Raw genomic sequence first — 19,478 nt, forward strand, 5'->3', positions numbered from 1 at the left:
TTGTTAGCTCACTTTTCAAAATCATCTAGTCCTGTATGCCATCTTCATCTCCAGAATACTGGCAGTGCTTCCAACTTAACGTCACCAGGAAATTTCACCAGAACCCCTGTATTATTTTGCCAAATCACTGCTGAAAATACTAGATTTGTCCAAAGATTTGTCCAAAGATCCTCAAGTGACTCTGCAAATTATCTCCTTCCCAACTGGCAGTACCCCTTTTTGCTAACTCATTTTTGTCCAGTTCCCTGTGTGTCCATACCTTAATGAAGAATTTCCAGTTTGCTTTGATTCAGGTGTTTTACTGAAGTGGCCAGGCTGCCACACTCCACGCTGAGAAAAATGACATTCTGTTTTTAGGTCATTTTCCATTTACTGCTGTGTCATCAGTTAGGCTTTACTTAAAAAGGTATCATGAAGCCTTGCCTGCTGGTGAGGTCACACTAACATGTCTACATGAATCTCTTTTTTCTGGGTTTTTGAGGAAATAGTGATTGGGAGAGCTTTGCTTGGGGGACTGTAGGCAGGGTCAGGGAGAGTTCAGTTCCTGGAGGCTTTGGCTCAGAGAGGCAGTTAGTATTTTACATGTAGCCTTTTAATTCACCTTTCACTTTGCTTGCCTAATTTAAAGGGAACATATCCAGCGACTGCCGGTGGTGTCACTTCCAAAGGGACACAATTCCTTAGAGCTCTAGCCTTGTTGGGACCACCTTGCAGATCCCTGGGACAAGCCAGAGTTGCATGGCCAAGAGGTCCGTGAGCCAAGCGAGCGGCTGGGCTGCGAGGACATTTCTCTGCAGCTGGGTGAATCCAGGCAGCTGGGAGCTCCTGGAGAGACTGCAGAGGCTGATAGAAGCTGTTCCTGGAAGTCGTAGCAGCACCGTTTCATTTCAAATTGGGGCTGCTTCTTCGTGGCACACGCTGCTGGCAAGGCAGGCATCAGATTCGGGAGGCTCATGCTGGGCGCTGGTGCAGGGTCGGGTGGGCGTGCATGTGGGCTCTGAGCGTGTGTCGGCGGCTTTCCCAAGCACGTCTTCTTCTGCACACACTTGGCGTCCCGCAGGCCTGGCGCAGGTCACGCCGCAGCTGTGGCCGCCTGCCCTGGCAGTGTGGTGTGCTCCCAGGGCGGCCGCTGGCAAAGCCGAGCGGGGCTGCGGGGCAGGCACTTGAGGTGCCTGGGGCTGCTGCTCTGCAAGTCTGACCACAGTATATTCCCTTCCTGCTGCCAGCACTTGTTCCTGCTGCCCAGCTTCACCCACCGCACGGTGCCACAAAACCAAGGAGGTCCATCGCTGGGCGCAGGTTTGGAGGGTGCCTTGGCCACGGCAGAATCACATGTCCCTGGCTCTGGTAAGGGCTGGGGCACCTGGGCGTCTGTGGCAGCCCGCGCTGCTCTTCGGAGGAGACGATGGAAGGGCACGTGCCTGCAGGCTTGGGCTCCCAGTATGGCTGGGGTGGAGGTGCAAGGGGCAAATCTGGGCTCCCTGGGGCCCTGCAGGACTTTCCCCTTTGCTGGAGGAGCTTCTCCCAGGCACTCTGCACTCCTGCTGTTTGCGTCCCTCTCCTCTACGGCTGTGGCAATAGACACGTGCTGTGTGCGCAGCCTGGCTTGGGGCTGGCGGGCACTGCCTGAGCTCTGGGGGCAGCTCGTCCTGTCCCATCCCATCCTGTCCCAGCCCAGCAGCGGGGTCCCCAGGACCCAGCTCTTCCCAGTCCCGGGAGAGCAGCCTTGTCCCTGCTCCAGTGGCAGCAGGCTCCCTCCCACGAGGAGGCGAGAGGAGATGGATGCGGCAGTCAGGAGCGGAGCGCCAGCTAATTACCCTTCCGAGTGTGTCTTGTAAATTAAGGGCTAATTAGAGGCAAAGTCAGTGTCATGGTTTTACACGTGTTTCTGTGGCGCTGAACAAGGGGAGGGAGGGGGAGCGTGCGGCAGCCGGGCTGGAGGCAGATGAGCCGGCGGCTCTGCTGCTCCTGCCCCACGGGAAAGGGCCCTGGCAGTTCGGGGCTGCGGGGCACCGCGGCCATGCGAGCTCTGCATTGCCGCTGCCATGCGAGCTCTGCATTGCCGCTGCCGGGGCAGGCAGGATCTGCAGGCAAGGCTTACAGGTAGTCCCTACACAGTGCAGCAGAGAAAGGGGGTTTTTGGTCCGGGGTGGGCACATGGAAGAGAAGGGTGGGAGGCACCCACCGTGCTGGTGATGAATGAAAGGTGGTTGTGGATGGCAGGCATGCCTGATGCAGGGCTGATGGCCCACATTACCCCTCCGTTCAGCACACACCTTGGATCCAACTTTTGTAGGGGGGGATTTGGGCTTCTTGAGCTGTTGTTTCAGGCACTCTGCAGCTTCAGGCAGCACTCAGGCACCAGTGACATTCAGATCACATTTCTTAGGTTTTCATGGAAACAGCAGGGACAGAAACGTAACTTTATGTACAGAATCCAGGGCTCCACATGGGATTTTACAGGGCTCTGCTCTTTGTGGAGGGTGGCTAAGCACTGGAATAGTTGCCCAGCGAGGTTGTGCAGTCTCCCTCCTTAGAGATACTCAAAAACCATCCAGATACAGTCTGGGGCAACTGGCTCTGGGTGGCCCTGCTTGACCAGGATGACAGGATGACCTCCAGAGGTCCCTTTCAACCTCAGCTGTGCTGTGAGAGCAAAATGAGGCTGGTTTTACACAGCAAAGACATGGTCAGGTGAGTTGTCCTGGCTGCAGCAGATCCAGGTGGGGACCTGCTCCTGCAGGTGTCCATCTGCTCTCCATCCTGATTCTGTGAAAGGATCCCACTTACATCCCAGTCCCATGAAACAAGTTGCTCGGTCTCTCTTAGCCTGGCTCCTTGCATGGCCACGGGGTGGTCACCTCTGGCGAGGCTGGAGCAAGCAGACGGGTCAGGCTATGGTTGTGCATCCCATCAGCCAGGCACACTGCAGCTGGAGCCATTCAACGGGCCTTGCACTCATCCATGGACAGAAGGGCTGGTGTGGGAGTCCCAGCTCAGCATCTGCGCCTCCGGGTGTGGAAGGAAGAAACATAGCTTCAGAGTAGGGAAAGGGACCCTTTGCTCGCCCCCGAGCTCCCAGAGCACTTGCTCTACGGTGGCTGGAGCTGAATGCCCTAAGGGCAGGCATAGGAAAGTGCTTGTAGTGGGCAGGTGTAGGGTAATCTCTCTAGGGCAGCATCATCCTCCTTAACAGATTGCCTGCATCCTTGAACAGCAAGATTTTTGCTCCTTGTCAGAACTGCTCTGTATATTATTCTGGAAATTGTGTATATTCTTGTAATCCAGAAACACTTGACCCATTTTGAATCACTGAGTGATCTTGTCTTCTGTGATGGCCTCTGGTCCCAAAACCACTCCTTTCTTTGGGGTTCAAGCTCCTGGGCTCAGCCGCAGGGATTTTCAGCTAGTGGGAAGAGGCGTTCCCACCCACAATCCCCACCTTACAGACGTCTGTTCCCCTGCTTGTCCCTTTGACATCCTCCATGTGATTTTCCATTCACTCCTAGTGCCTCCAACATGGTTGTATTTCTTGCTCGGGACACACAAGAGGTGAAGTTAAGGAGTGAGAATGGACACGCGGGCTATGGGGTGGGCTTGTGTTTGTCCAGGTACCTAAAGGCTATAGTGAAAATTATGAGCAGACCATGAACTCCAGCTGCAAAATCTGGCTGGAGAAGGAGGCTGTGAGCCAAGATGCCTAGCTGTGCATCTCAGGGTGCTGGGTTGAAATCCATCAAGCTGGGTGTCCCTCTGAGAAGTGGTGTGTGCTGAGCAGTGCTCTTTTCTCAGCACCTTTGGGGGCTGATGCACTTCCACCCCTTGGGAGAGGAGAGCCAGACAGAGCCTGTCCTCAGGCAGGGCCACCAGGAGGGCATGTCACATCAGGTACAGGACAGCTTTTCCTTCTTCCACTGTGCTTCAGGGCAGCAGCTGGTCCGTGCTAAACTCATGTCTCTCTTGCAGGTGCTCCCCACTCAACCAGCAGTACCTCCCTGCACTCAGAGCGCTCCATCAGCGGCATCAACCTGGTGGGCTTCAGCTCAAAGCCAGACGGCATGCACCAGCGCTCCTACTCCGTCTCCAGCGCAGACCAGTGGAACGAGGCTGTGGCTATCCCTGGCAGCTGCCCCAACCCCTGTAAGTAGCACTTCTGACCCTGCTCCCCTCAGCTGCAGCAGGTGGGGAGGCTTATTTTGGTGATGGGGCAATCCTGAGCTATGCCCTGTGGCTGTGAGCCCAGACTTTGCTCACGGGTGTCAGACACAGCCCTTGGGGCCTTGTTGGGACTGTCCACCTTCGTGAGGGTCAGCTGGCAGCGTCCAAACTGGGGGGAGAAGCTCTCTTGCCGAGCACGGTAAAGCAGTCTCCCTCCAGTCAAGGGATGCTGCTCTGAGGACTTCTCTGACCTCTCTCCTCCACCTGCCCCACTCTCAGCTCACCGTGCAAGGGATAACCGTTGCTTTCCCCCATCTCTGCTCCTCGTCAGCAGCCCCAGCTCCCAGATTTTGGGGCAGTTGAACGAATAGGAGTAATTCCTGTCTCTGGAGCACACACTGAGCGCCGCCCGCCCCCTCCCCCCACGCTCACTCGCTCTCTGTGATGTTTCAGGACAGTTGAGTGAATTAAAATAATTCATACATTTCCCAACGTAGCCACTTTGCCGAATTGGAAAATAAATGCTTTTGTGCTGCATTCATCACTCCTTCGTTCCTGGCTCTGCCGCCGCACTAAAAAAGCAGTTAAATGCACATCAAGAGTGGAGGAGCCATTTCCATGCCTGCTCGCCCCTTGTAGTTCTCATTAGCGCGGCAGCCGCCCCCCCGCTCGGTCCCAGGGGCTTTCGCAGTTTAAAGAGAGCCTCTTTATGATCATTACCGGAGTCCGACTGTGCGGGCGCCATTTGCAGCTGAGGAGGCTCCTCATTTGTAACTGTGAAAAACTATCAATTTCAGCGCGCCTGATGCAGCGGCTCCATCATTGGCCCCATCAGCTCCCTGCTGGAAGCGAATTAATCAGACTGTTACTGCTGATGGGGCAGCACAGGCGACGGGAGCGGAAGGGCGCAGCTCTGAGCATTAATGTGCCGGCAGCCCCCCCCTCCCCTCGCCTCGGACACAGGGTGCAGCAGGGCAGCCTCCACTCCTCCAGCACCGGAGGAAGCGGGGTGCGAGGGGGGACCGCCGCTCCGCGCGCTGCTTCGGACACAGGCGCATCTGCTGGGATGCTGCAGGACCAGTCCTCGGGCCGGGAGAGGGGTGCCCCACCACGGGCAGCACCTTGCCTTGACCCACTGGAGTCGTGCAGGCAGGCAGCAGAGCCTCCATGCTAACTGCCGAGCGTGCCCTTGTACGCGCAGCAGCGGGGTCTGCGCTCCCTGGTGCAGGTGAGCAGACGGGCAGCGCTGCAGTCCGCACGCACCTTGCCTTTGCACAGGTGAATTTTGTGGCACAGCCCTTCCGGACAGCAGCTGTCTGCCTGGATAGCCTCCTGCCCCAGGAACCATCCAAGCAGGTCTCGTCTTCCTCCCAGCAGTCCCCCTGAGGAGCCCAAGGGCCTAGCATGGCCATGCTGTGCATTTTGCCTGGCTTGGCTCTGGCCTGAGTGTCACAGGAGACCAAGACAGCCTCTGCTCCCTGTCCACGGGAGGAGCCTGCTGCGCTTGCAGCCACCCGAAGCAATCTACCTCTTTCATGCAAAGTAACCAGGAGACTGACGCAAACGGGAGCTGAGAAGCTGCTTCTTCTCCCGGTGATGTGGAGGGGTGAGATGTCAGCTCAGTGCTAATTGTGTGTCTTGAGCAGTGAAGGCTGCTCGTCCACTCTCAGGTCCCGCTGCACTGTGCTGGACCCCAAGCCCCGTGGGTCGATCCTGCCTTGCCCTGCCCTGGCATTAGTGGTCCACAGACACGTCACTGGGCCGGCCGTGCTGAAGGGCCCGCAGGATATGAGGGGCAACCGGCCCGGCTGTCCCGGGAGCCTCCTGGAGCAGCCTTGCAGTCCATCACCCAGCTCACAGCTCACAGCACCATCACCACTGCGCTGGTGGGAAAAGCAGCAATTTCATACCTCCCAGCATCCGTCTCCCGTCTGCAGAACCGCTCAGGGCTGTTGAGGAAGGGCTGGGGCAGGTGGCGCCCCTGGAGCAAAGCCCTGGCCCCAGGGAGGTGGCGAGCCCGGGCTCCTGTCCCGGTCAGCTGGAGCAGCCCTGGGCTGTGCACACACCAGGCTGGCAGCTCTCTGGGCTGCGTACCTGCACAGGCAGCAGCCAGCAGAAAAAGTGGGTTCTCAGTGTCATGAGGGAGAGGGCTTCTGGGGGGACAGGCAGTGTGTCCTGCATGGCTGAGCAGCATGTCCGCCCCTCTGCTGCAGGGCTGAGCTAAGCCGAAGCAGGCATGCCTTGCATCTGCGCCTGAACCCTGGCTGTGCCACCGTGTCCGTGCAGCCCGGGTCTGAGTTCTCCGCTGTTATTTCCAGCTCTAAATGGCGTGGCAGGATGAGGAATATTCCTCTGCTCAGAGCAGACTTGCAGGCGCGTGCAGAGGGTGCAGGCTGCATTCACGGCTCCTAGGGACGGGCTGCCTCCTCCAGTTGTGACCTGGAGAGCACATGGGAGAGGGGTGGGACAAGCTGTACAGGCCATGTAAACACACTCCAGCACGTTTTGTGTTTGTCCTTTACGGGAGGACCTCTGCGCCCACCCGTGGAGAACCAGGGGCTGCCTGTAAGGCCAGCTGGTTCGGAGGGAGGAACCAGGAGGTCCCACGCCTGCCTGTGGAAGGCTTCCCATGGTGAGATGGGGACCTGGAAGTCCTTGGGTGTGTCAGAGGAGCTCACTTCTGTCCTGCTGGGAAAAGAGGGAGAGCAAGCAATACCTGATCTTGTAGAGAGAGCGTGTTTCACGTTCTGCCCCTGCCCCATTGCAGTCCCATCCCTACCCCACTGGGGGCCCTGGAAGCCCCCAGCTCTGTGTCTTTAGCTGCTAGGTGGTAAGAAGAGCAGGGACGTGGGTGATCTCTGCTCTGCGGAGCGTGAGATGTCAGGCTCACCACAGCCTGCAAGCACGTTGGCAGGAGCTGCAGAAATGCATGAACCCTCTACAATGAGCGGATGAGCGGAGGGGGGCAGGATGCTGGCGGTGCATGGTTTGGCCCGGAGGGCATCCTGGTGAGCAGGTGGGCAGCAGAGGTAGGCTGGATGCACCATGTGTAGCCTCAGACGAGAAAGTTCAGGTCCCCTGTGGCATCCAGGCTGGGAGATGAAGGTGCCTCACACCTGTTCCAAGTGTAGTCCTGTTGAAGAGTATCAGTAATTTATATTTATAAAACTGAAGTCTGATTCTATTAGATTTATCTCTCTTAATTGTCAAGGGTGAACTATTTCCCTGTGGATAAATAGCAACAGAAACACCCTACTAGTGTGTGTCAAATGTAGTAGAAACCAGAGATAGAAGAGCTCTGATGCCGCATCCGTTCCCAGCCTTGTGAGGAGGACACCAGCTGCATGCCAGACCTCTGCATGGGGCAGCTCCTGGCCACTGCCTGTAGCCCTCTCTGCCCCATTGTTGGATGTTTGTGTTGCCACACAGAGACAGACCAAGCCCCAGAGACCAAGCCGGGCTGAAACAGGAGAGCAGAGGCTAGGCTGGAGTGGGAGAAGGGCTTGCCAAGTCACAGGCAGTCCCCACTGCTGGAGGGTGCTGCCCTTGTTAGATGCTGTGATTGCTTTCTTAATTTCAGGTGCCACAAAACATGGAAATTGGAGGTTAGGACTTAGCGGGAGACACTGGCTTGCTGCAAAGAGGACAGCAAGCTGCCCAGGGCAGAAGCAAGCTGGGAGCGGAGCTGCCATGTGTGCCCTGTGGGCGGGTGGACACTGGAGAGGCAGGAGTGTATTTCAGAGAGGGTTAACAGTGCAGCGAGGGCTCCTGCGCCTCGTTGCCTTCCCCGGAGTCTGCATTTTTATGCTGATTGGAAGCCTGCGCTGTGTGTGCTGCTGAAATTGAATGTCAGGCTTTTGATTTTGTTGCTGGTCTCTAATGAAATTTGACATTTAATGGTGAGTGCAGCGGCAGCGTGTGTGTGTGTGATCGGAGCTTGATTAGCGCGCTCTAATTGACAGTAATTAGGCAGCTCCCTGATTGTTTCTAATTCTGCTATTAATTGTAAGGAACAGTATGATTGAGGATAAATTTGGTGCGTTGCTGCTGGGGATGCAGCTTCTTCAGCTCCGTATCGGAAGCCTATTGAGACCATCATGCTTAGGTTCCTAAGTGTGGCAACCCCAGTCACCTCGTCTGGCAGAGCGGTGCCGTGGGGGATCGATGCTTCTGCAGCAGTACTGCAGATCCCGGGACCTGGATCTGCACCTGGGGGGCCGAAAACACCTCCTGGGACTGTCCCTTCCCAAAACGCATGCATTGCCCTGTGAGGACACTGCCATTGAGCAGTATGCACAGGGACGTGCGCCGAGAGGCTGGCATGTCGGGCTGCCCCCAGTGATGCCGCTGTGCTTGTCCCGGCTACGTAGGTGCCAGCGCTGTCTCGGTGTGATCATCCCGGATGAATCCCAGTGCAGAGTGTGTCCAGCCTGACCCTGCCCAAGGAGCCTGCCAGCCCTGAGCTGGAGTGGGTGTCGGAGCTGCCCCATGCAGCGGGGCTGAGTGCGGGTGCTGTCCTGTCTCATGGGTCTGTGCATTTTGAGCCAGGCAGAACATTGGGGCTGTCTCCAGGACACTTGGTTGTCTCTAGAAAGAACAGACTGTCACTGTCTTGCTGTACATTACTTTCTTTATCTTTGTTCCCAGCTAACGGTACTGCCGATTCTCTCAGCTCCAGCCCAAACATTTCCAGTGCTGCCAGCCCGAAGCTGGAGCCACCTCCATCACCACATGCGAACAGGAAGAAGCATCGCAGGAAAAAGAGCACAGGGACGACCCGGCCTGATGGCCCCAGCACAGCAGCAGAAGGTAGGAAAGGTCTTCTGCCTGGGGGGCACCTCTGCGCGCCGGGCACCCAGGAGTCCTGCCGGGGCTCGTCAGGTCCCGGGGCTTGGAGCGCTCCTTGTCCGAGCCAGCTTGTGCTTAGGCAGAAAGGAGCAACCAGCCCCTCTTGATCTGCCCTTGATTTCTCACCTGCAGTGGAAGCAGGACTGCCATCATGCCCATGACTGCATATACTATTAGTGCTAATAATAATTACTAACTGTGTTAGCAGAGCAGAGCACACCACATAGTTAAGGCGTACTTGACTATGCTTAAGGTGTGCAGACACTTTCTACCACAAGAAAGAACCTGTTTCTGTTGGCTTGTAAATTTGCCAAACTCTCATCATTTAAAAGACCTATGCTGGCCATCCGCCTCAAGCTGAGGGTCTTTTGGAAAAGTTTATCTACTTCAGGAAACCAGCTGAAGACGTATACATTGCTTTGCCTATGCTAAAAGTACTGATGGTTTTTCTGTTGAGATATTTTGGTGTCTCTGGTTTTTGAAGAGGGACCCAAGCTTGGCAGGGAGCCTGCAAGGCATAGGGAAGTGCATTTTGCTATGAAAAGCCATCCAAATTTGTCCAGGTAGAGAGATCAGCTTGGCAAACATGATCTCCAAAGCCTGCATCTATGATTAGCCTCTGTGGGAAAAGTGATCCTCAGTCTTTAAGATTTGACTTTATCCTAGGTCATCCTGTCCCACATCACTCAGTAAGCTTTTGTAGTAAACCAAAATAAAGATTTAATTCAGATGGCTAAAGGCAGGGGGAGAGGGGTTAAGTACAAGTGTTTGAAACTAATAGCTACTGTAAACCAAACCAGAACATTTTAGCCTGTACATTTGTTAGCCTGTACCTAACAAGGCGTGCTGTGGCTGTCCTGGCATCTTGCTCCAAATCACAGGTCAGCCTGTAGTCCAGCAGCCGAGGTTTCCCATGGCAGAACAACTCTTCTTAAGTTTTCTGTCTTAGAAATGTTGTGGTGATGATCTGCAAAGGAGTTTGGCAGTTCTGTTGTAGTTATCTTCATCTGAAAACCACTGAGTTTAGGTGTCGTGGTTTAACCCCCATCCAGCAACTAAGACTTAGCCTTTGCGTTTGTTGATTCAGGCATCTTGAGCATCATTTGAGTCTATAATAGACACTGGATGTCTCACAGAAAGCAAGAAGTATTATCTGTATTTACGTTTTGTTAAACAACTGATGCGTTCTTAGCTATGGGTATATGTTGACTCTTCAGACACATTATGGCCCTTCCAGACATCAGCTCTTAGTTTGCAGTTCTCAATCCAGTGCTTTGGCAAAAAGAAAGAGAGACATGTATTCTTTATATGTCTGAAAAGTGGGATACCAAAGAGTAGAATGACTTTGCACCTACACGTGAGACTAAGAAAGCATGTGCTAAAGTACTGTGTCTCATCCTGGAAATAATACTCCAAGAGAGCATGGAAATACTGGGCAGAGTTGTAAAGAAGGTCCCAAAACAGACTTGGGTCTGATGAATGTATTTCTGATGAATGTATTTATGATGTCGACATTAAGGTATTCAGCTTACCAGAATGAAGACTGAGAAGCGAAGGACTGATGTTTTCAGTACTTACAGAGAAAGAAGTCTGGTCCTGCAAGGCTGTTCAGCATAGCTGACAGGTGCATGAGAAGGTGCAGAGGCTGGGATCTCAAGTTACACAAAAGTGAATACAATTTCTTAGTGGAAAAGGTAATTAAATGTGGGCACACTTTTATGGAGCAGTAATATGGACTAACCACTGCTCAAAGTATTAAAATTAAATTAGTCGCTTTTCTACAAGACATGTGTGATCTGGCCCCTGGCAGAATTCCCTGCCCTCTGCATCGAGGTGGGCAGACCAGCTGATTGTCACCCTCCTCCTTGGATGCCAAATGCATGAATCTTTGAGCCATCCCAGTTTTTTTGTCATTTCATAGGGATTTTTTTGGGGGGGGGGGGGACATGCTCACTCTTGCTGTCCTTCCCTGTTTGGCAGTATCCTTGGAAGGTGGAGTGACCAAGGCTGCAGATAGTGGGGATGTGGTGCCACGTGATGTGTATGAGGGCATCAGAATATTTTCTGTTATTCCCTGCCCTGGTCCTTGACCATGGTGGTGTGCTGGGAAGAGGTCTTGTGCTATCTGCAGTGATATCCAGGCCTTGTCTCGTGTTGATACAGTTAATTTAGAGCCCTGTCAGGTGTTGGAGTAATGTAATTTTTTCCTACAATGTGCATTACTTCGCATTTATCAACATGGAACTTCATTTGCCAGTGAAGTGTCAGTTACCAAACTTCATTTGTCACTGCACAGACCTTGCATGCAGTTGCTCCTCCTGCTGCCAGAAGCCTCTGGCACCAGAACCGAGAGCAGGAAAAATACCTCCCCAGTGATCTACGGTACTGCTGCTGCTGGGACACGTGGCAGCAGGCTGCTTAGCCTGCTCCAGTGCAGCAGTGGAAAGGGAGCAGTAAGGACGCCAGGCGAGGAGTTAGGAGAGCACAGCAGAGGCAGGAGGGGCATGGCAGAGCGGAGCAAGCATCTGTGATCTGCGATCACATGAGCAATCCAACCTCTCTGTCTCCAGCTTGAATCCAGTCCTTCCAAGTCCCTGTGCCCTCCTTCAGTCAGTCAGTAGGTGCAGTATCCACTGGCTCAGCACTGTTGTCACGCAGAGATGACAAGAGCCTGCTGCTCCCAGGCTCACGCCAGGTCAGAGTAGTCCCATGCAGCGTCTTCCACATGGGGTATTGTGCGGTGGGTTTTCTGGCTTTTTGGTTGGCTTTTCAAAAACTTGCCTTCTGTTTATTTTTTATGTAATCTGCTGTATTAGAAAACTGATCTGATTGCAAAGTTGGGCTTTCAAAGTCTGGGTCAGTTCTGCCATCCTCACAGGTCGCCCTGCATCAGCACCTCCTTGGGAGGCCAGGCTGTGCATGCTGCGGGTCCGGAAGGGCTGCGGGCAGCACCCGTGCCAGCGGTGCCATGCTCCATGTCTGCGGGAGCCAGCTGCTGCTGCTGTGCAGAGGCAGCACGCACTTAGAGGTTCACAGCTTGGTCCTACTGCAGCCAGGCCAGTGTTTCAGTAGCAAACAGCTGTATACCCCGTTTTGAGGAGAGGGGGATGTGTCTGTCTGAAAGGGCCCTCGTACATCCCTGTGCTCAGCACAAATTGCGGAGCTGAATCACGCGCACCTTTTCAGGCAGATGATCCCCTGCCTGCCATACGTCTGATTCACCCTGGGTCTCCCTGCCTGTGGTATCCCCCTTGGGAGACTCGTTTTGTCTGTCTCCTGCTCCAAGCACTGGGCCTGCTCCCGAGAGCTGGTGCAGCTCAGGGCATTGTGGCAGCTCATCACCAGGACCAGGCAGCCCAGGGCAGATGCAGAGGAGTGACTCTGGGACTGATGCTTGGGTTGTGTGCTTTCGAGCCACTCACGGTGAGCACTAGACTGGAGTCACAGCCAGGTCACTGTCCTGCATGGCAGCCTGCATTAGAAGTGGAAACTGGCAGCAAGCAAATAAGAGATAATGAGCCTCTCTGTGAGGTCCCATCCTGATGTCTTAATGGTTGGTGATTGGTTCCAGCTGTGAAACTGGGGCCAAGCATTGCCCCACATCATGGGCATGACTGATGACTTATGTCATGGACTGCTGTCCATAAGTATGTCTGATTCTTCCTTGAATCTCTTTTAGCTGCTTTTGAACAGTTACAGCAGTTTTTTTCACAGCAGGATAATCTGAGCTTTTTGCTTTCGCATAGTCAATGTGGTGAAAGTGTAAAAATCGCTGTTCAGAGAGCAGGGCTGCCGTGCTGTGTGGTAGAGCTCCCATCCCTTGTGGTGCTCATCCCGCTGTGCAGGGTAGACTGTCTTGGGAGGAGCGTGGGGGACAGCCCAGCGACCGGCTGTGCTTTCCATGAGCTCACACCAGCGTGACCACGCCAGTGTGGGGAGCACCGCTGCTGGAACCCCCCAAAGCCGCCTGCCAGGAGACCTCAGCAGCTGCATCGGGCCAGGCATGGTGTCAGGCGCAGCCCTCCATCGCAGCGTCTCTCCCAGGCACAAGGAGCAGCAGCAGGGGAGAGTGGAGGAGCAGGCGGCTTGGGCTGTGGCCAGGCTGCCTTCGGATGCACCCAGCCCGACGCCTGCGTGTGCAGGGCACGAGCGTCTCAGGTTAGCATCCTGGGAAAGTTGGTGAGGTCTGGGGATAAATTGCCATCAGTTTATCTCATTTAGGAGGTAATCAGAGCCAGGGACGTGCGGAGCAATTGAATCTTAGTTGTTCTGAAGTATCATAAATCAAACGAGCTGTTGCTTTTTTACATGGTCGCATGTTAAAGAGAGCGCAGTGTCAGGTTGCTAGGGAGCATCAGCAAACTATGGCAAGCGTGGTATTGGGCTGCCGGGGATGTCACCAAACTGGAGAGTGCAGCTCAGGCTGTCAGGGAGCACCCACAGGCTGGCAAACGTGGTGTCAGGCTGTCAGGGGACGTCGTCGCAGCAGCCCCGGGAAGAGCTCATCACCATGGTGGGGTTGCAGCATCAGCCTGCAGGGACGATCAGGAAACTCTGCCCAGCAAAGCGCTGCGGCCAAGAGTGCCCCGTCCTGCCACAGACAAGCCCAGAGCCCCCGCTGCTGCCGCACCTCCTCTGTGCCAGGACCTCTGGCTCCTGGTTCGGGCAGCCGGGAGGGCCCCGGGGAGCCACCAGGCACATCTGATGGCAGCAGCACCTTTGCGACGCTCCCTACGCCAGCATCCCCATGGCTGCCAGAGCTCCGGGGATAATGAACTTCTCATGTGCTTAAAGAGTGATGCAGGGTGCATGGCGAGAAGCTGACAGCCCCTTAATGTGCTTCTCAGTGGCGGCCAAACGACGCGGTTTTGTCTTTGTTTTTTAGTTTTAAAACCCACGGGAAATTGATGGCCAGTAAAGAGTTGTGTTGGGGCGATGTGCGTGATTAATACCAACTGTCAGGGGCTGTCGGAGGCTGATCTCGGCGAGCTGGGAGTGCAGGGCTGAGCTGCGCTTACCAGATTGCTGGGGATTCCAGCTGCTATTGCTCAGCTCCTGCTGCCCCACGCAGCTTGTGTCACCCGTGCGCTCCCTTCCACCAAGGCTCTTAATTCAGTGCTAACAAGTCACTCCTGCTCATTACAGACCCCGCAAGCTCCCTGCTCCATCCTGGCAGGAGGAAAGCAGCCTGTGCCTGGGCATCGCCACGCCACAGCTGGTCCCCCATCTCCATCAGCTCCACACCCTCCTCGTTCTGTGGTTCCTTGGGGGACCTTGTACAGCTCCGTGTTGCCCCTCTTGTGCACACCCATAACCCCGCTGGTGCATCTTGCAGCAAGCCTCCACATGCACCATGAAGCCCACGCCGTCCATGCCGTCCCTCCTGCACCCACAGTGTGACCCCCTCCGCCCCCAGGGCATGCATGCACCCCGCATGGCCCTTCTGCTGCCTCCCAGCCCCACTGCGCTGTGTGCAGACGCTGCACCCCATATGGCATCCGCCCCCCCAATACATAGAAACAACACTACTGGTCCCTTGCGGTGACACCCTCTGCAAGTCACAGCGTGCCCTGCAGTGTCCCTCAGGAGCACCTTCTCTTCCTGACACGCAGACTCAACTGCCTTTGCTGTCCTTCCCCACACGTGCCCGCACGCACGCACATGTTTGGTACCCCACAGCGTGTCCTCTGTTGTACAGCTGAGTTTGCCCATCTCTGCCGGTGTCGCTGCTCAGAGCCCTCCCCAGCCCAGCATGCCCCCTGGGGACAGAGCAGGCAGTGGGGTGGTGGGAACGTGCCGGCTCAGCTTGGGGGTCTGGGGGCACTGGGACAGAAGGCGCTGTGGGGTCTCCATAGCAATGTTCTTGCTGCGGCTCTCCTGGCGGCTTGTTGCTGTGGAGGGGGCCTGTCCCCGTTGCACTAATACAGGTTAGGAATATTGGGTTTAATGATCTGCAAAATGAGGAGGCAGCGAGCTGACATTTACGAATGGTGCTGCATCCTTCTCTTCCCAGACGCCTGCTAATTTGTTGATATCCCAAACACCTCATAATGATGTGGTACAGTGGCAGCTTGCAAACAAGCATCCCGAGGCTGGGGGGCCTGCAGACTGCCCTGCTCCTGGACACTCTTCACAGACTTGGCAGCAAGAGAGCAGAGCTGTGGGCCAGGGACTCGCTGCACCAAAGGCAGGACCAGCCCTTGGTTCCCTGCCATGTGCCCCCACATGCTGGAATTATCCCCCCCGCCTCTTCCCTGTGTGACCACCCACTCGCGAGGGCATCCAGAGGTACCTCTGCTACACCAGCTCAAAGTGGGAGAATGGATGGGAGGAGAAGGGCAGTGCGAAGGGAGAGAATGGATGTGACTGGGAGCCGGGGGAGGGGGAAGCGGAGGTGAGAAAGGAGACTTCTGCTACAAGAGCGCGGCGTGGCTCAGTGTGAGCTCTGCTTCTTGTTTTGCTGATGTTGAGTGGGATCCCGCTCCTCCTTCCTGGACCTGCTGGGATGCAGGGGGAGGCACCCTACACCGTCCTCCATGCAGGGCAGGGGCTGCATCCCATCTGCTCAGGGAAGGAGCCAGCTGGGGAGCCGGCTGGCATGGAGGGCTCTCCCTGCCTGGTGTGCTGGTGTGGAAGTGCTCCTGCCCATCCCCTGTGTTGAGCTCCATCCTGTCCAGCCCACTGGGGTGGGAAGTTCTGCCCTGTGTCCTGTGGGCTGGCGTGGGAGAGCTCTGTCCGGTGCCCTGTGTGGGGAGGGAATTACAGCCCTGTGTCTTGAGTGCTGGGAGAAGCACAATCCTGCTGTGCTGGGTGAGGAGCATCACACCGCATGATGCAGAGCTGGTTTGTGTCCTGGTGCTTGAGGGATAGGGGACCATCCCGCCCCATATTGCTACTAGTGCTCTGAGGGTGCTGCCCCAGCCCTGTGTGGGGGGCACCTTGCGTACATGTGAGGGATGTGGCCAACCTGTCCCACTGCAGCTCCCCGGGGAGGCACACTGGCCTGGGGTTTCACGCCGCACCCCAGGGAGAAGCAGGGTGTCCATGGGAAGGAGGTGGGAAGTGCCATTCCCTTGACTCCACGTTGAGATCCTTGCAGTGGGGTCTCTGGGCTGGCCTCTTCTGCACTGATGCAGTGTGTAGTCTGAGCTCTTCATAGAGCAGGACGGATCCCTGCGCCCAGCCGTGTGCTGAAGCTATGGTGGTTTTAGCCGCCCTGATGTACCACTTCTGCTCAAAGCTGTGCTTCCTCCCACTGAGAGCAGAGAAGGGCCTTGGCACGAGCCGTAAGGCCAACACTCCCGGGATGCCACTGCTTCCCTTCCTCTCTGTGCTGCTTCTACTCTCCAACATCCCCTGCTGCTTCTGCAGGTGACAGTGACAGATTCACTGGTCTGCTGGGCATCTCAGCTCTTGGGCCCCTTTGGGCAGCAGAGCTCTGTCCCACCCTGGCGTCTTGGTGGGTCTCTTCCCTTTTAGCTTCTTCCTTTCACTTTGTGCTGGCTCCTGGCAGTGCATAGAGGATGTCTCCGTTCCCCCATTTCTTCCCAGTCCTGTGGTGCTCATCTGCTGGCCCTGAGGAGATGCTTCGTCTCAAGGCTGGCTTGCTGGCAGTGGGGGCTGCTGGCTTCCCCCCTCTCTAGCACAGCAGGCTGGTGAAGGGTAACACCACAAGGGCTGATCACCTCGCTGCGGTTGCTGCAGAAGTCTTCAAGCCCACTCAGCTTGGTGACTCAGTTGCTAGTCAGGTCTGAGTGCCACACAGCCCTGGCCCGTCCTGGCAGCTGTGCAGTGCCCTCGCTAATTTTGCTCTCATTTGGAGCACTCATTGCTGGGCGGCGTTGGAGCTGGGTCATGGGGTTAACGCCCATTAGCAGAGCCGGCTCGCACCGAACTCTGCTCAGCAACTCTTCACGGAGCTCAGTCTTTAAAACATCATCAAAAAATCATCAAGAGAGAGAGAGACAAGCGTGTTCATTTCCACTGCCCACTAATTCTAATGGAGCTGGCGTAATGGACTCCCACCAGCACGCCTGCAGGCAGCCGTAGGGCCAGGGAGATGAGCTCTGCCTTCTGGCCCTGGGATAGCCCCTCTACCCCAAGGCGGCTGGAAAGGGCTTCCCACTCCTGTAGGAGTGGCTTCCTCCAGGACCTTAGCCCTGCTAAGTCTGAGCTGGTGAGCTCTGGGGCTCTTCTGGCCACCCTGGCCACCAGAAAGGAGCCTGTCCCCTGCACATGGTGCAGGGAAGGGTGTTCTGCCAACTCTGCTTCAACAGAGGTAGTCCAAATCCTTCTGCCTGTGTCCTGTACTTTGTGCTACTCTTTCATCTGGCCAGAAATGCCCCTGCCACATCAGAAACCTGTGCCTCTCCCCAGAAAAATCTGAGAAAGCCCCTTTCCCTGAAGCTATTGCTTAAGTCTGATTCAACTTGTACGGGCCCCCCCAGGAGCTCAAGAACTCATCCCAGACCGTCCAAGAAGCTGGGCCTGCACGCTGTTCAAAGCTGCTCTGAGTTCTCGATTCCCTTCCCAGCTCTGCCAAATCCTGCGTGCGAATCCAAGTGAGCAATCCCGCAGCTGCCTGCTTTCCTGCCATAGCCATGCCGTGCTGAAGCCTCCAAGGAGGTCTAACCCGGCAGTGCTGTCCTGTGTTGCTGCAGGGAGAGAGGTGGTGATTTTGCTTGCAAAAGAAGCCTTAGTGTGGAAGAAAAGCTGTCGTCCTTTGTTAGCTCTTCCCCGGCTCTGCTGAGAGCAACAGGCCCTTTGTTCAGAGTAAAGCTGGAATCCATGAGGCACAAAGGAGGAAGGGGAATGGAGGTCCTGTGGCTTGCAAAGCCGACGCTAGGGCTTTGGTCTGACTGGGACTGCTGCCAGGGCTGGGATCGGGCAGCCCCATGCTCCAGGATGCCCCTGAGCTGTGATGCTGGGAAAGTCCATGTGAGTGGGGTTGGAGCCCCAGAAACCTTGCTGTTTGCCGGTGTGGGCAGCCCAGCAGGGACCCCAGCAGGCAGAGCTGCCTGCACCTCCTCTGTGAGCATCCTGAGCAGAGGACTGGGAGATATACAGTACCCCCTGCCCCAGCACAGCACCTGAGGCAGAGACACCTCAGAGGAGAACCAGCGAGCCCTGCGTGGGAGCCTTGGGGCAGGCAGGCACTGCAGGGCTGGCGTTTGCTGCCTCGTCTCTGCTGGGAAGCACACTGGCTCAGGAACGCTTGGGCTGGGATTCCTGCCTGCGTGTTTGGTGGGGAGGTACTGAGCAAGCAAGAGAAAGGAACAAGGAGGATGGAGTCATGTGAGCCCATGGCAGAAATCCCGTGTCCCAGGGACTGTGCCGACCTGCTTGCTGCTGTTTCAGTGGCAGCAGAAGCGGCTCAGCAGCAGGGAGCACTTCAAGTGGATCCAGTACTTGCCAGGTCCAAGTGGGCTTTGCAACACACTGACAGCTGCCACAGGTGGCTCAGACCAAGGGTGGGAGAGATTTAAGGAGAATAGGGCCCATTCTGATACATTGGGGTGCCCCAGGAGTGGCTTTGTTGGTCGCTGCTCCAATGGTGTGGCCTGATCCGAGATCTGGGAACTGCAAATGCTCCCTCAAGCACCTGGGCAGTCACTGCCCCCCAGGAAAAAAAGCCACTCTTTCCTTCCTGTCTCTTAATGCTTTGCCTTGGGCAGCAATTGGTTCTGCAGCTCTTAGGGCCTGATCCCTGCTCTATTGCAGCCTCCTGCAGAGGAAGAAGGAACTGTCTCAGAACAGCTGGAGCACTCGAGTCCCTGGACTGCAGATCCCAGTCACAGGTTGGGATGGTGGAAGAGGTGGCAGCAGCTGCTTGCTCACGGGTGGGCTGGAGCTGAGCAGGGGCAGGGCAGGTCCAGCTGAGTGCTGTGGTCGTAGGTTCCTGCGTCGCCTGACTGCTGGCTGCCATCAGTGGTTGGGTGCTCCCTGCCCATGTCCAGGGTCTGGCAGTGCTCACAAAGCGAATGGTGCTAGCTAGCCGAGGGGACAGTGGCTATTAGCCTGGCTGTTGTCTGGTTATTTCTTCTCCCAGTATTCAGAAGCTACCAGCTGTATATTTTCCAAGAATCTTGTTTCTGAGCTGGGATTTGGTGTCCTTGGAGCCTCCACAGCAAATATCCTTAGGGTAGGAGGCATGTTGCCTGCAGGGAGCTCCCCAGAGCAGGGACTGTGGGGTCTCTGCTGTGGCTGAGAGCTGGAGGAAAGGGCGAAGTGCTGGGCAGCCTTGATGTCCTGCTTAGGCAAGTGCATCGCAAAAAGGAGGAGAGTCCAGCAGCGTGACTGGCTGCCAGCACCTTGCAGTCTTGTCCTCCTCCTGATGCCCCAGAGTTTCTCCTTCCCAGCAGGAGAAAGGCAGTTGCAGACATCTTTCCTCAGAGGAAGAGTCCCCAGCTGATTCTATGGTGAAAGGAGTGAAACAGCCTCCCCTTCCCATCCGGGAAAGGCAAGCCAGTTGG

At 55.9% G+C, this 19,478-nt stretch overlaps 1 protein-coding gene across 2 annotated transcripts in view; it reads left to right on the forward strand.

Moving 5' to 3' along the window:
• The window catches only part of AGAP3 (ArfGAP with GTPase domain, ankyrin repeat and PH domain 3), a 150,962-nt gene that overhangs the window by 124,498 nt on the left and 6,986 nt on the right, over positions 1–19,478 (forward strand). For both annotated transcript variants that reach the window (XM_069778539.1, XM_069778538.1), the window contains exons 12-13: positions 3,967–4,140; positions 8,806–8,967. In XM_069778539.1, the coding sequence (XP_069634640.1) occupies positions 3,967–4,140; positions 8,806–8,967 (336 nt within the window). The remainder of the gene's footprint in view (positions 1–3,966; positions 4,141–8,805; positions 8,968–19,478) is intronic.

Source organism: Haliaeetus albicilla, chromosome 2 (assembly GCF_947461875.1).
Source record: "Haliaeetus albicilla chromosome 2, bHalAlb1.1, whole genome shotgun sequence".
Classification (NCBI taxonomy): domain Eukaryota; kingdom Metazoa; phylum Chordata; class Aves; order Accipitriformes; family Accipitridae; genus Haliaeetus; species Haliaeetus albicilla.